Below are 16655 nucleotides of genomic sequence, written 5' to 3' on the forward strand. Positions count from 1 at the left end.
CAAAGATGTGGACTTTGGTAAGGCTTTTGAAGAAGTGGAGGAGCAGGGAGATTTATTGAGGAAGTTTAAGAGAGTAGGGATGAAGCATCTAAAGGTACTGTCAAAAATGGTTGGATGAAGTCAGTTGGGTACGGAATGCACAAAGGACCAGAGCCAGAAGATTGAATGGTGTGGGAGGACTGGGGGAGATTTTAGATACAATGGGGAAAGGACTTGGAGTGATTCTAAAGTCAAGAACAGGAATATCAATTTTAATGCTTGAGAAATGGGATAAATGAATAATGGATGAATAGGACTATAATGGGAAAAGATAGAGCTGATTTTTGAACAAATTGGAGTTTAGAGAGGACAGCACAGAGAATGTGGGAGAAATTGAGTCCGCGAGTGACAAAAGTGGATAAAGATTTAAATGACAGTGGGGGTCAGGGAATGTGAAGGAAATGAAAGTGAACGATCTTGATGATGAAAGTGATATGAGGGTTGATATAAGATGTGATGCTGAAGCTCCTCAACTTGTTGGCATTCTGAAAGGAATTCTAAATTCTAACACCACCCCCTCCTCAACCACCCAACAACATACACATCAGTTATAAGCTTGCTCCAAGACTCGCGAGCACTTTCTTTATATGTTAGTTTAAAATTTCCCTCCAAATGTAAATATTTTGTGTCCTTTTGATTCATTTAAAGTTTTGATCAAGATTGTTTTCAGTAAACTTGATCACTTCCCAGTAGCTCACAAAGTTAATCCAGTGAATAGTTCAGCGGTGCAAACAAGCTGGAAGCCCAGGTTTGATTCCCTCCTGGTCTGTGCCAGATTAGTTAAGCTGTCAGAAAGGGAATTAGTTGGTCTTGATGCACCTCAGCTAGACAGGGGAAAAATCAGCCAGGGTTCCTAATCATAATTAGATAGTCCATTGTTCAAAGTACTATAATGTGGATGTCAGATGAAGAAATTGAAAATGAAGAATTGGGCAATTGAGGATGGGCAATAAATGCTGGCCTAGCCATCGAAGCCCACATCCGATAAGTGAATAAAAAAAGGAGAGAATTGTGCCTGTTATCTTGCCAACATCCAGCACTTGTGGAACCACACTAAGGTAAGAAGCTTGTTCCTCAGCTTATCTGCTGTAGAAACACTCAATTGTATTTGTGTCATCTCCAGACTCGACTGCAAAGTTCTACTCGTCAACCTCGAAATATATACCCATAATAAAACTCTGCTGTCCGTATCCTAATGTTCCAATTGCCCATCCCCCATGTTGCTTGCTGATCTACATTGGCTTCTGGTGCCTCAGTGCTTCCAATTTAAAACTTTCACCCTTTCTATTCAAACCCCTTCATAGCTTCAGTGCTCCCTATCTCTGTGTAACTCTCTGCAGGCCTCAAATTTCTAACATCACTGCATTCCTCTAACTCTGGCCTTTTTGTGCATTACCTTTGCTTCCCTATTGGGAATCATGCCTTCAGCTATGTAGACCCTTAACTCTGGAATTCCCTTTCTAAATCTTGTTTTTTGATTTCCTCTTTAAAGGTCCTTCTGAATGTCTGTCTCTTTCTCTAATTTTTTAGACACCCCTCCTCCGGTTTGGTGTCAGTTTTTGTTTACTTATCCTGCTGTTGAGTGTCTTAGAGCATTTTCCTACTTAAAAGGTGCTATACAAGTGTGAGTTGCAGTCTTTGATTTTGTCTTGTGCATCTCAGCTTTTTGTCTCTCCAACATTGGCTGCATGCCTTCAGCTACCTTGGCCCTAAGCTTTGGAATATCTCCCTTAAACCTCTCTGCCTCTCTCCCTCTTTTTAAATATACTCCTTAAAACTTACCTCTTGGACCAAACTTTTGATCCCCTGTTATAATATCTCTTTATTTGACTGTATGCTAAATTTCTGCTGCTAATGCTCCTGTGAAATGACTTGGAATGTCTTACTACTTTAAAGGTGCCATATAAATGCAAGTTGTTGTATGCTTCGAGATTGATTCCATTTCATGTACAAATTTTTTTATAAAAGTGTTGCCATAAAAGTGTCTATCTCTAAGGTGGTCAGATAATTTAAGTTTGACCCTGGTGATTGTTGGACTTGAACAAAGATTTGGACTACATCATAAGTTATACATTTGAGCCAGTGAGTTATGTCCTGGCTATATTTCAACTTGTAACTTTTCCGTTTATATAATATACCTTCCATTTTATTCATGTGCCTATTTGCCCCCTCTACAATTATGATTGTCAATCAGACGTTTATCTAATTTCAGAAGGAAGGGTTTGCAAACCCAAGGATTCAGATAAAAAATAAACCAAAGACTACTGAAATAAAAATAGAAGATGCTGGAAATGCTCTGGCAATATTTGTGGAGAGAGAAACAGTGTTACTGGCCCACAACTTTTGGGCTCCAGGGCATCATGACTTGTGGGGGGTGGGGGGGTTGGTGGGGGTGTGCGCGCCCCAAAGATGTGCTGGGGCCCCCTCCCTGGAAGTCCCCAGGTGAGGATTGCATGGCAATTGCCCCGGAAGCTCAAATTTCCATTGGGCAATTGCCCTGTAATCAGAACCATCTGAAAGTATGAGTTAAACCGCAAACTTTGAATGGTTCCTCCTGCCTTAGAGTAATTGTTACCCAGAAAAAGTTAGAAGAACAAAAGCTACTTCTAACTCCTAATTAACTATAGCACTGACACACACACACACACACACACCATACACACCAAACACACCATACACACCAAACACACCATACACACCAAACACACCATACACACCATACACACCATACACACCACACACACCACACACACCATACACACCATACACACCATACACACCACACACACCACACACACCACACACACCACACACACCACACACACCACACACACCACACACACCACACACACCACACACACCACACACACCACACACACCACACACACCACACACACCACACACACCACACACACCACACACACCACACACACCACACACACCACACACACCACACACACCACACACACCACACACACCACACACACACACACACACCCGCTCCCTGCACAGGGATGCTAATGGAGCTGCAAGTTGGCAAGTCTCTGGGTCCCAAAGAATTATACCCTAGGGTCTTAAAAGAGGTGGCTAATGAGGTAGTTGATGCGTTGGTGTTAATTTTCCAAAAATTGCTACATTCTGGAAATGTTCCATCAGATTGGAAAGTAGCAAGTATAACTCTATTCAAGAAGGGAGGGAGGCAGAAAACAGGAAACTATAGGCCAGTTAGCTTGACGTCTGTCATTAGGAAGTTATTAGAACCGATCATTAAGGAGGTTATAATCTGGGCTCTTAGAAGAGCTTGAGGCAATAGGGAAGAGTCAGCATGATTTTATGAAGGGAAAATCATGTTTAACCAATTTATTGGAGTTTTTTGAAGGAGTAACATGCGCAGTGGATAAAGAGGAGTCTGTAGACGTACTGTACTGGGATTTCCAGAAGGCATTTGGTTAGGTGCCAGATCAAAGATTATTACGAAAAATAAAAACGCATGGTGTAGGGGGCAACGTATTCGCATGGATAGGAGATTGAGTGGCTGGCAGAAAGCAGAGTTTGCATAAATGGGTCTTTTTCAGACTGGAAGGATGTGACAAGGGTCTGTACTGTACTGGGGCCTTGACTTCTTACAATTTACATCAATGACTTAGATGAGGGGAGCAAAGACATGGTAGCTAAATTTGCAGATGATGCAAAGATAGGTAAGAAAGTATGTTGTGAAGAGGACATGTCGAGGTTGCAGATGGATGTAAATAGGTTGAGTGAGTGGGCAAAGATCTGACAAGTGGAGTTTAATGTGAGAAAATGTGAAGTTGTTCACTTTGGCAAGAAGAACAAAAAGCAGAGTATTACTTAAATGGAGAACGGCTGCATATTTCTGAGGTGCACAGGGATCTAGGTGTTCTGGTGCATAAGTCACAAAAAGTTAGTATGCAGGTACAGCAAGTAATTAAGAAGGCTAATGGAATGCTATCCTTTATTACAAGAGGGATTGAACATAAAAGTAGGGATGTTATGCTTCAGTTGTACAGGGTATTGGTGAGACCGTGCCTCAAATACTTTGTGCAGTTTTGGTCTCCTTATTTAAGGAAGGATATAAACGTATTGGAGGTGGTACAAAGGTTTACTAGATTGATACTTTGAATGAGTGGGTTGTCTTATGAGGAAAGGTTGGACAGACTGGTCTTCTTTCCATTGGGGTTTAGAAGAGTGAGGGGTTATTTGATTGAAGTATACAAGATCCTGAACGGCCTTGACAAGCTGGACATCGAAAGGATGTTTCCTCTTGTGGGTGAGTCCAGACCTAGGACAGAGATGAGAAATTTTTTCACTCGGAGCGTTGTACAACTTTGGAATTCTCTGCCTCAGAAGGCGGTGGAGGTAGGGTCATTTAATATTTTTAAGGCAGAGGAAGATAGACTCTTGTTAGGCAAGGGATTCAAAGGTTATCGGAGTTAGATAGGAATGTGGAAATCGAAACACAAGACGATCAGCCATGATCTTGTTGAATGACGGAGCAGGCTTGAGGGGCCGAATGGCCTACTCCTGTGCCTATTTTTTGTTCTTATGACCACCCTGACCACCCAACTTCCCCCCCATTGAGCACCCAACACCCCCCCACCCTCCCCTGTTTCACCCCAAAAACCCAGCCCCCCAATTCTACCCACATACCTTACAAACCTACCTTCTCCTTGGCTTCCAAAAGTGGCTGGATCTTTAAATTTATCTTCTTTATGGCAACTAGTGCTGTAAAAAAGGGGGTGTGGCTTCCTTATCTCCGACTCTCCAGTCCTCAGCTGAAGGCCTCAGAAGCACACTGCACAAGACAGTTATCACCTGCCCTGAGTTGGAAGGTTGGACGAGAAAGGAGTGGCTGGATTTCCAGCCAAGAAACTAGGAGCAGAGTGGCAATCAGCCTCTGATGGAAGTTCAGGCCCTGTGTTACAGGTCAATGACCTTTCATTAGAACTAATTGAATGAAGCTAACAGGACTACATAATACAAATATTATGCTCTGTTATAAACAGTTATAACATATTCTGTTTTATTACAAACTGTTATGACTTTACATAAAAAAAATTATTTTATACATTTCCAAACTTCTGTTCCAGAACACTGGAGAAAGGATTGCAGTTAAAGCCTGTCGTTTGGAGTTGAGCACAAGAAACAAAGAGAGATGGTGCCATGAGATTCAGATTATGAAAAAGTAAGTGTATTTTTTGAAATCATATAGAGAAGTCATTAGCAATGTGTTCAGGCTTTGCCAAAAAGATTAGCTGTTTGTATATTTTAGAGAAGTATATAGCATATAAAACCATTAGTGAAGGATTTTTGGGCGAATTAATATATGATTTGTGATTGAACATGTAGATACCATCAAATTGGGAAGGGGCATTCCACATATTGTCATACTGACCACACCCACCCCCTCCATGTGTCCAAGTATAGTCACCAAGACACCAGGGAAACTTGCAAGCCTGGAGCTGGCTGTTCTCTGGGGTCTGGGGAAATCCGAGGGAATTTTGGACTTTGTAGCCTTGAAAGAAGGTGATTTAAAACATGACCTTAAAGATCTGTATAAAACAGTAAACAGTAGGGAAAAGCTAAATTCTGAATATTTCTTCAAAATGAATTGCAAATGCAGCACCAATGGGATACCAGAGGTAAATCCAGCACTGATGTCATGCAGATGTTCAAAGAAAGAATAACATATTTGAAATTAATGAACAAAGCAGAGGACTGGATGTGAAAATTCTGGAACATTCAAGAAAAATGAAATGGCACACTGGGAGAGAGGGAGAGAATCTGAAAGGGTTTTTGGCTATATAACCTCATTCATATTTAATTGGGCAATAAATAATTTAGTTTTGTCATCTGATATTTTTCTGATCTAACTTCTAAAAATTATTTCCATCTCAGTCAGTGTTTCGTGTTTTAATGTGCCAATTACAGCTTACAAGAGTGTGGCCATACACCTTCTCAGATTTTGCTTAAGATACTCTGAATAAGTAGATTGAGTGCACAGCTGCTACTTATTTGGTCACATTATGGATGCACTTTCTTTGGCTGTCATGTCCTGGTGTGGGACTTGAACTCAGAGCTCCTGGCTCGGGGCAGGGATGCTACCCACTGCTCCACGAAAATACCTTGGTGCAGAACTAGAACAATGCAATTTTATTAGTAGATTCATGCAGTTAAAAGAGAAAAAAATTGCATTTATATAGTATCTTTAACACCTTTAGAATGTCTCAATTAAGTGCCATTTTTAAGAAAAAAGAGTGGTCACTATTGTAATGTAGTAGGAAAATGTGTCAACCAATTTTCAAGGCCCCACAAATAGTATTGAGATACATTGAGGTAATTTTGTTTTTGATTACATTGATTGAGGGATAAATGTTGTCAAAGACTGCAAGAATCCCTGTCCTCTTCTTCAAATAGTGTAATGGGATCTTTTACTTTCATCTGAGAGGGCAGGTTTAATGGCTTATCCAAGACGTGGCACCTCCAATAGTGCAGCACTTTTTCAATATGACGCCAAACTGTCAGCCTAGATGGTGTTCAAGTTTCTGTGATAGATTTAAATCCAGGATTATCTGATTTAGAGTTGAGTGCTACCATTGAGCTAAGGATAGCACATGAGGTCTGCTCTGTAGCGTCAAAGATCCATGGACCTTTAATCCCAGTTTAACTGTTGGGGTAACCTTTGACTCTGATTGTGATGGAATATGCAGGATCGGGGGATCACATTATTATAATGGTGGTAGATTCCCTTTCCATTGGTGATGTATGTCGGGTGCCTGCCAGAGAACACTGGTATGGAATGGCTGCATTATGATGGAGGGGGAGATAAAACAAAAGATTACATTTTTAATAACTTAAGCTGTCCAGGCACAGTGATCCAGGCCTATGCTGTCTTCCGCCTGCCCAACTTATGCTGGCTGGCAGGCAAGTAAACCTCCTTTCATTTAACAAACTGATGCACCAGTGGATTTTCAGGGAAGGATCAAGGAAATCCTAGGCCTCCTCTGGTCGCCCCACCCCCATGCATGGGTGCCCTGCTTTGGCAGAGTGATGTTCTGTGTACACAAGGTCCTCTGGAAAGTAAAGGTCAACACTAAACGCTGACGTAGCCAGATCAAGGCCAAATTTGCTGCTGTGCACCAAAATCCTGCTGGGCTTAAGGCAGGAATGTGCAATTAAAGCTGTGAATTTTGTTAGTTTTTGTTAATCAAGGTGGATAGCAGGCCAAGTGTCTCTCTTTTATAGATGTAAGATGGCAGTAATTTACCAATTTTCCTCTTATTGTCAAATCATAAGTTTAATAAATTAGAGTTTCTATGAAGGGCCATTATAGATTGATACTCGATTAGATTATTCAATGTGTTTTTGAATTTAAATGTTGATGCCTCCTTTTGCTTGTATAAACTGACTGCTTATCAGTTGTGTACAATGAGTGTCACCTACATCTCTTTCTTTCCCTCCTTTTCAAAACAAGGTTAAACAACCCAAATGTTGTAACAGCATGTGAAGTTCCAGAAGAAATGCAGGATATTGCATTTAATGATGTCCCTCTTCTTGTGATGGAATACTGTACAGGAGGTGACTTGCGTAAGGTAACATTTTAAGTTTATGTTGTGATCTGAGTAAGTGGAACGTTGAACTTAATGAGAGCTAATGGAGTTACTGAAGATGTTAAATGGAATTGTATTATGTATTAAAAACCCTTGCATGAGTCTTTAAAAGAAAAATGATCTTGGTGATTATCTTACATTAGATCTTGACCTAAAAACTACCATTATTCTTCACTTGTTCACAATACTTTTGTGCTCTCTTATGGTTCACCTTTTAGAATGAGAATGGTGGGAACTATCCTTCTGTTGAGTTCATGGGATTCTAAATAATGTCACTATCAAATTCAGCAAAATACAAAGTGCAGTGTGTAAGCATTTTTCAAAAATTAAGCATAAACTCATAATGGCAGGCTAGGAGAACTCAATTATAAATTATGTAAACAAAACAAAATAAAAACATTGCAACCTTTCATACTAGTGCTTCTGTGTGTCCTCCTTTTTCCTCACCACCCACACCCCCTCCTCCACCACCACCCCCCAACAGTTGAAAGGGCCCTTGACCATATCTATTCCATTTCACGCACTGGAAGTGTCACCCTTTCTCCCTCACAGAACCACAATAGTGTTCCCCTATTCTCACCTTTCACCCCACCAGCTGTCACATTCAATGGATCTGCCATTCCCAACACCTCCAGCATGATGCTAGCACCAAACACATCTTCTGCTTTCCTCCCCTTTCAGCATTCAGAAGGGACTGCAATACCCTGCTCCACTCCCCAGTCATCCCCAGCACAACCCTCCACCCCTTCTCACAGCATCTTTCTGTTCCAGTGCAGGAAATGCAACAACTATGTTTTTTGTCACCTTCCTTATTACCATGCTAGGCCCCAAACAGTCCTTCCAGCTGAAGCAGTGATTTACTTGTAACTGTTTTAATTTAGTATACTGTATTCGCTGCTCAAGGTGTCTCCTCTACATTGGGGAGACCAAATGCAGTCTTGGCGAGTGTTTTGTGGAACACTTCTCAGTCCACAGGTGTGACCCCGAGCTTGCAGGTGCCTGTCATTTTAATTCTCCTCCTTATTCCAGCTCTGATATTTCTGACCTGGACCTCCTGGAGTATTCCAGTGAACCTCAATGTAAACTCAAAGACAACACCTCATCTTGTAAATGGGCACTTTACAGCCCTCTGGACTCAACATGGAGTTCAACAATTTTAGATCATCCCCATTTTATTTCTTTTCTCTTTGCTGGTTTGTTTTCTCTTACTTTTTTTTTACTTGCAGCCAGCAGCTATTCATGATTCTGTCATTCACACCCCATATAGACACATCTTTTGTATCTTGTCCAGTTAGAACTCCCCTTGGCCTTGCTTCACTGTTCTATAATTTTAAAAAGGCAGATTTCTTCTGGTATTTTACTATTTGTGTTGGCTACTTTAGCCATGGTATTAAAGTACTTTTTGGTATGAAGTAATGCTGACTGCTCCCAAGTTTATTGATTTATCTTTCGAATACATTAGAAAAAAAATCCAAGGTATTGTTTCATGTTTAATTTCAACACTATCACAATTCATTAGGCTTTAATGTTTACTCTTGGAAAATTAAACCTTACCTGCTAACCAGAATTTGTATATCACTAAAATTGTACATAACAGCAGTGTACATTTGAGGTATCATTTGCACTGAATTTAAAGAGATTATTGACACTGCTATCAATACTATTTTCATATTCTGAATTTTTGAAGATTCTGAAGAACCTGCATGAGATGTTATTTGATTCTCAGTTACATCTGCAAGCTTATATTTTGCATTCTATTTAAAACCCTTCGTTTAGGTTAATATTAATATTTTTATTTGGCAATATATTTTTTGGAGTTGGTTTGTACTGCTTTATTCCATGCTCTTGCAGGACAAATGTGTGACAATTTTTGTTTTTAATTTTTACTTTCCTTGTCAGTTCTTTGCTGATTATATTTTATGTTTCAAGATATTAAACAAGCCTGAAAATTGCTGTGGACTTAAAGAAAGCCAAGTGCTTAGTTTATTACAGGATGTTGGTATGTGATTTTTTTTAAACCTCTGTTTATAATTGTCATATTAACATTCTTGCCTATAATGTGCATTTTTTGTGTCACACTTCCTAGCATGTTTTCTCCATCACACTTTGCTGATAACATTTATTGTTATTAACACCATGATTGATGTGGTATAAAATTCCGAGTTACAGTAGCAAATATTTGCACACCTCAAAAGATTAAAATAGATCCTTTTTAACCAACTGTACTCTTACATAAGCTCTCATTCTGTGGTGTAGCGTATTGATTAAGCAGCATACTGTGATGTGGAAGTATTAAACTTGTGGTTGTAGATGTAGCATTCAATAAAGGAATTCTCTATTTGAGTCAGTCCCTTGATTAATAATAAGTGGAGGTGAGGTACTCCTGTTTTCCTGAGGAGGGAATCTAAGGATTTGAAGACAAGTTAATTTGGGTTCACCTCTGAAAACCACCTGGTGCAACAGAAAGCCAAATTAGACACACAACTTGTAGAGTTTGATATGTAGCTGGTAGATCCAAGTTACCACTGCTGGCTATCACTCCATTATAGTTGCACTAAGGTCGACTGTGAAGCTGTAAGCCCACATGCCTGTCTGTCTACTCTGCGACATTAATTTTTAACGATAATGAAAGTGAGCAGAAGCATTAGGCTGTCTCTTAACTCTGGGAAAAGTCAAAAGTAAGTTGTGGAGCTGAGCTCAGTATCTTTGTTAAAGACAAAGTTGAGGCCGTGTGAGACCACCTTCCGCTACTTCACACTACTTGGCATCAATGCACCCCTGTAGTCAGATCGTAAACCACATGCTGAAGGCACTACATTTTCATCAATTTGCATCTGAAACTCCATGTAAATATGAAACTAGCGGCATGGCAATCTGTTAGCAGCCTGACAAGAGATTGCTTTTTTATTTTCAAAATAATTATGGAGTTAGTTAAGAACTATTGTCAACTTTTGTTTTCCAACATTTTAGTTTTTTTTGTTTCTAATTTCTTGCATTTGCAGTTTTTGCATTTATTTTCCCATATTTCCTTGACTTTTATTCCTTGTGTGAACCTTTTCATTCCTTCACAACTCCTGCACTTTTTTTTAATGTCCAAAAGCTTTTCTGACATTACCCTAATTCTTCCTCTTAGTCCAGTGTTTCAAGAACCTCTTTTGTTGGCCATTCAAACCAATTAACTGACTACTGACATGCATTGTTCCCTTTCATCCCAAATTTTGTTGTTTTGTTTTATGTTCATCACAAAAGGAACTTGCTTATCTTTCAGTTTTCAGTCTAAAAACTAATAATAAATATTAGCAAAACAGAAACCAAGCTACTTTTGGTGACCATTTTGAATTTGCTGTACATCAGGTTCTGGCATCCAGTATTTACACGATAACAGAATTATCCACAGAGATCTCAAACCGGAGAACATTGTACTGCAAGAAGCCAGTGGGAAGGTAAGAAAGTTTGATCAGGAATTTAAACTGTTACAGTCTAAGCTTTTTATCACTTTGTAGCTTGCCTATTAAAGCCTAGAAATTAATTAAGGTAAACTTCCCTGTTTTGATAGTGTCCCATGCGAGCTAATATTGTATGTAGTATATGGTTTTCTCTCCTTAGACTTGTCCCCCATCTTTCAAAGCTGCCATCATCACCCCTCTTCTTTAAAAAAAAACCCTCTTTTTTTTTGCAAACTAACACTCCATCTCCAGCCCCCATTCCTCTCAAGTCCTTGAATGTGTTTTCACCTCCAAAAACTCTGTCCACTTTCCTCACCACCCCATGTTTGAACCTCTGATCAGGTTTCCGTTCCTGCCACGGAACTGAAATATCCCTAGTCCAAGGCACAAATGACTCAATCGTGGTGCAACATCCCATCTGCAGCAGCTGTTGACACAGTTAACTATCCCATCCTCCCCCAGTGCTTCTCTTCCATTATCCAGCTGAGTGGGACTTCCCTCGCTTGGTTCTACTCTTGTCTATCCAGTTGTAGCCAGAGAATCTCCTGCAATGGCTTCTCCTCTCATGTCTCCAATCCATTTCCTGAATTGCAGGAAGACGTGATGTCTGTTCACCTTCCTCGTTATCTCCAAAATTGTACCAACTCAGTAGCGTGGGTCAAGTTAAGGCCCATGTAGGTTCCAGTGAAATCTACTGCAGGGAATTCTTCATTGGCGATGAACAAAAAGAAGCTCCCCTTGACTTTTCTCTTATTAAGATATCTTTTTTTATATGCAAATAGCACGTGACAGCTGCATAGGCTCAGTTTTTGTTTATTATCAAGAGCTGATGAATTATTTTTATTCACATGAATTTAAAGTATTTGTTTTAAATATAATCAAATTAATTTGGGCCTGTATGATATCCACGTAAGAGTGAGTCAGCCAGAGTTGCTCAGTTTCATATTGGTCAGAAAACTACCACTGCCTGTCTTAAAATATGTTTTTTTTCCCAAATTAAAGTTAACTTGTTTGTATTTTCAGCACTCTGTTAAAGCACGATAGTACATAAAAAAAGTAATTGGATAAATTCTTAGTGTGAGGAATCAAAAAGACAATGATACGAAAGCAGAGCGATGGTGGGCAAAACAATTTTTAGATAGATAATAACTTTTCCAAGTGGAGCAAATTCAAACTTGAGAAGTATTTGCAGGGTGGGAAGTGGGACCATTTGAAGGGTATATCGAGAAGGCGAACCTGACTCTGGTAGACATAGGCACAAGTAATTAGGACATGCTTACAGCAGACTGACCAAGGTGATGTTGAGTATTGAGGCACTGGGTAACTGAAATACGGCACCATCAGAAACAAGAAATCAGCTGGTGCCGGAACAGTAGCAACAACTGGTTTGGCTGTAGACATGACAGGAAGTCCCTGATCACACTATAGTAGATACATTGAAAGGGAATAAAGTGAAATTGAACATTTATTAACCAATCATTTTCATAATTAAAAGACTACTACTCACTAATAAGGAACAAATTAATGTAAAATGCAAACAAAATAGCTGACTCACTGTTTTTAGTTTTTGCTGAAAGCATATCTGAATTATTTAATTGCAAAAATATAAGGCAAATTGAGTGAATAAATCTTTCCATGTTCACCACAGTTGGTACATAAAATAATTGACTTGGGCTATGCAAAGGACCTGGACCAAGGAAGTCTTTGCACATCTTTTGTAGGGACATTGCAATACCTGGTAAGTTTTAATGCCTTGTATATTAGAAATGTGCTTTTTAATCGTTCTGAAGTTGTTCCTGTTAACTGAGCATGCAAGGACCAGGGGACACGGATTTAAGGTTTTGGGCAAGAGGTGAAGGGAGGGAATGAGTAAGAACAAGTGGTAATGACCTGGAACTTTCTGTCTACAAGGGTGGTAGAATCAATGATTTCAAAAAGAAATTTGATGGAAATAAACTTTCAGGACGATGGAGATGGAGTGGGGAATGGAATTGATTGAATTGCTCTACAAAAAATCGCCGTGGACTTGATGGTCCTTCTGAGTCATGATGACTATGATAAGGATGTAGTAATTGATGCACCCTAGTACTTTTTACACAATAGTTTTTTTAAACTTTTAAATTAGCTTAAGACATTGGTAATAAAAATGTTAGGTCTTCAAACATTTTCTGTTAATTTTCCACTTCATAAGTTCTTTTATTCATATTTATGACATAACCCGTGAATGCAAACTTTGCGACTACACCCTACATCAATGGAGGTGCTGCAGCACCATCACAGGCAGGAGGCCACATACACTTTGACAGGTTTACATAGGCAGTTTCCTTTATTAAATTTCCATATTCAATTTAAATGGGAAAACAAATATAAGGACAGAACGTATAACATTAAAATGATGACTAAAATGGTAGTGTCACCAAGTGATGAATTTCTCCCCTTTCAATTTGGTTTTGTATTTAATCAGACTTAAACTGTAATTAAAAATCTTTAACATTTCAGATTTTTAAATGGTGTTCATGTGTTTCTGCTACCATGTCTTGAAAATGAGTAATATAAATTCATTTTTGCATTCTTTAGTTTTTGAGAGAAACTATCTAAATGGGCTTGGTAGTTAAAGAATAATATGATCTTTTTCTAGGCTCCAGAGTTATTTGAATCACAGCCATATACAGTCACTGTAGACTACTGGAGCTTTGGAACATTAATTTTTGAGTGCATCTCAGGATTTCGACCATTTTTGCACAATATGCAGCCTTTCCAATGGTAAGCACACTATCTATACATCCTATTTTTGCACTTAAGTAACAATTACGTCTTCCATTTACATCGTGGTCTAACACAGGAAAACATTCCAAGGCATTTCACAGAAGCATAAGACAAAAATTGACATTGAACCAAAGAAAAAGTATTTAAAGAGGTGACTAAAAACCTGTTCAAACAAGTAGGGCCTACACAGCTGCAGGCACGGTCTAGTGGCAAGGTGAAGGGAGTGGGGAATGCACACCAAAGCAGAGGAATGCAGATTCTTGGAGGGCTGTAATGCTGGAGGAGATAACAAAGAGGTTGGGGGGAGGGGGGTGGATTTGAACTTGAGGATGAAAATTTTAAAATTGTGAGTTGATCGATTTGGAGCCAGTGAAGGCCAGCAAGCACACTGCAGTGGGTGGACAGGACTTGGTGTGGGTTCAGATACAGGCATCAGAGTTTTGGGTGAGCTCAAGTTCAGAAGGTGGAAAATGGCTGGCCAGTGGGAAATTGAAATAATCAAATTTGGAAGTAATAAAAGCATGGATGAGTGTTTCAGCAGCAGATAAAGGGTTATGTTATGAAAGTGGACCATTTTGATGCTGTAGCCGTGTTGGAAACTGATTAGAACGTTCTAACATGGATTTGGGTGGTGACAAGGACTTTGAAAAGGGAGGTGAGGTAGTCTGCAAGGACAGTGGGATCAAAGGTGGTTCTTTTGAGGAGGAGTGATAATTGTAAGTTTAAAAAGGAGGGACAGAGCAGAAGGAGCCATATACAATGTCAGCCAGCATGAAAGCCAAGAGGTGATGTTGGGTGGTTAGCAGTTTATAGGGTCCAGAGAGTTGGGGCTGGTTCTGCTGAACAAGATAAGCTCAGGACTTTTCCTAATTTGGAGTTGGTTTGGATTGCTGTTCTTATAACCTTTTAGTTTAGAGTCTGACTTAGAACTATATCACTGTTCCTTTAATGTTGCTGGGTCAAAATCCTGGAGCTCCCTGTCATCTTGTACTTACACCACACAGACTGCAATGGTTCAAGAACATGGTTAACCACCATCTTATTGAGGGCAGTTAGAGATGGACTTGTCAGTGATGCCCACATCCCATAAATGAATAAACCAGAACTTGAAAGGCAAGCACTGCACTTAAAAATAAATTTGACTTTCTTTCCAAAATGAGAAATGTACAATATTCACCTTCTATTTCAGTCTATATTAAGTCAATAGGACGTTATAAAATGTGCCGCAGCAATGATGCTGCTAAAGCTCTTTAATGATGAAATGGTCATGCCACAATCTGCTGTTGGTTTTCACATGATGCACTTACATAAAACACTGGGATTGTTTTCTGCAGGAAAAATTAACAGTGTAAATACATTTATTTTTAGGCATGGCAAAGTTAAAATCAAAGGCCAACAAGATATTATGGCTGTTGAAGAGATGAATGGTGAAGTCAAGTACTCCTCAAACTTACCACAGCCCAATGGCCTTAGCAAGTGAGTAATACCTTTTTCAGAATTCTTGCATCTTGACTAAAGAGATTTTCATATAGTTCTTTTGCTGAATCTTATTATAGATCAGTCTTGGCATCTGTAGTAGAAAGTATCAGATCTTTAATTATTATAAAAGTTGTATTTTATTACGATCATTTTATCCTTTGCATATCTTGTCATGGGCTGAGCGATACATGTTGATGCATTTTTAAATTTTCTTCAGCCAAATCTAAACTTTTTTGCTTTAATGGCAATGTTTGGCAGAACAGTCTACTGATTGAACTGTGTTTATTTAAAAAAAACTCAAGTTGATTTTTTTATTCATTCACGGGATGTCGGCATCGCTGGCTAGACCAGCATTTATTGCCCATCCCGAACTTCCTTTGAGAAGGTGGTGAGCTGTCTTGCAGTCCACGTGATGTAGAGGCACACCAACAATGCTATTAGGGAGAGAGTTCCAGGATTTTGACCCAGCGACAGTGAAGGACGGCGATATATTTCCAAGTCAGGATGGTTGGAAACTGATTAGAATGTTCCAACATGGATTTGGGTGGTGACAAATTTAAGGACTTAGAAGAGGGAGGTGAGGTAGTCTGTAAGGACAGTGGGATTAAGGGTGGTTCTTTTGAGGAGGAGTGATAATGGTAAGTTTAAAAAGGAAGGACAGAGCAGAAGGAGCCATATACAATGTCAGCCAGCATAAAAGCCAAGAGTGATGTTGGGTGGTTAGCAGTTTATAGGGTCCAGAACTTCCAGGTGGTGGTGTTCCAATGTGTCTGCTGCCCTTGTCCTTCTAGATGATCGTGGTCATGGGTTTGGAAGGTGCTACCTAAGGAGCCTTGCTGATTTCATTTTTTGGAGCGCTATTGTTCCAATTTGATACAGGAAGCACCTAGACTTTCAAAAAAGCTCCTCAATATGGGACTGAGAGAACTTCCTTTACAAAAGAAGTAAGCAGGTATCAAAGTGAGGTATAAATGTGGGTTGGCAGCTTGCTAAAAATAATGAAACAGGCCTTCATCTAGGTTGAGTTACCGAGAGTTATGAAGTGGTGTGTCCTGGAGGTCTGCACTGGGCCACTCCTATTTCTGGAGCAGCCTGTAGCAGCCTGGACTTGTAGCCTGAGTGCAAGGCACTGCAATGCACAGATGACACCGAGCTATCGAGGGAAATTAGGATTTGGATTTCAAAGAGGCAGTCGTGATTTTGCAAAGAGTTCTACCCATTATGCATCTGAGCAGCTCAGTGGTAACGAAGTTGAGTATGGAGAAATGCAAAGCAGTCAAAGCACTGTGTTGAAACA

General features: G+C 39.7%; 1 protein-coding gene across 1 annotated transcript in view; it reads left to right on the forward strand.

The window, feature by feature from the left end:
- chuk (component of inhibitor of nuclear factor kappa B kinase complex) overlaps positions 1–16655 on the forward strand; it is a 92549-nt gene that overhangs the window by 28945 nt on the left and 46949 nt on the right. Inside the window, exons 3-9 of the mRNA XM_041176390.1 lie at positions 5148–5242; positions 7532–7649; positions 9597–9666; positions 11022–11110; positions 12762–12851; positions 13752–13876; positions 15248–15355. Of these exons, the coding sequence (XP_041032324.1) occupies positions 5148–5242; positions 7532–7649; positions 9597–9666; positions 11022–11110; positions 12762–12851; positions 13752–13876; positions 15248–15355 (695 nt within the window). The remainder of the gene's footprint in view (positions 1–5147; positions 5243–7531; positions 7650–9596; positions 9667–11021; positions 11111–12761; positions 12852–13751; positions 13877–15247; positions 15356–16655) is intronic.

Source organism: Carcharodon carcharias, chromosome 28, assembly GCF_017639515.1.
Source record: "Carcharodon carcharias isolate sCarCar2 chromosome 28, sCarCar2.pri, whole genome shotgun sequence".
NCBI lineage: Eukaryota > Metazoa > Chordata > Chondrichthyes > Lamniformes > Lamnidae > Carcharodon > Carcharodon carcharias.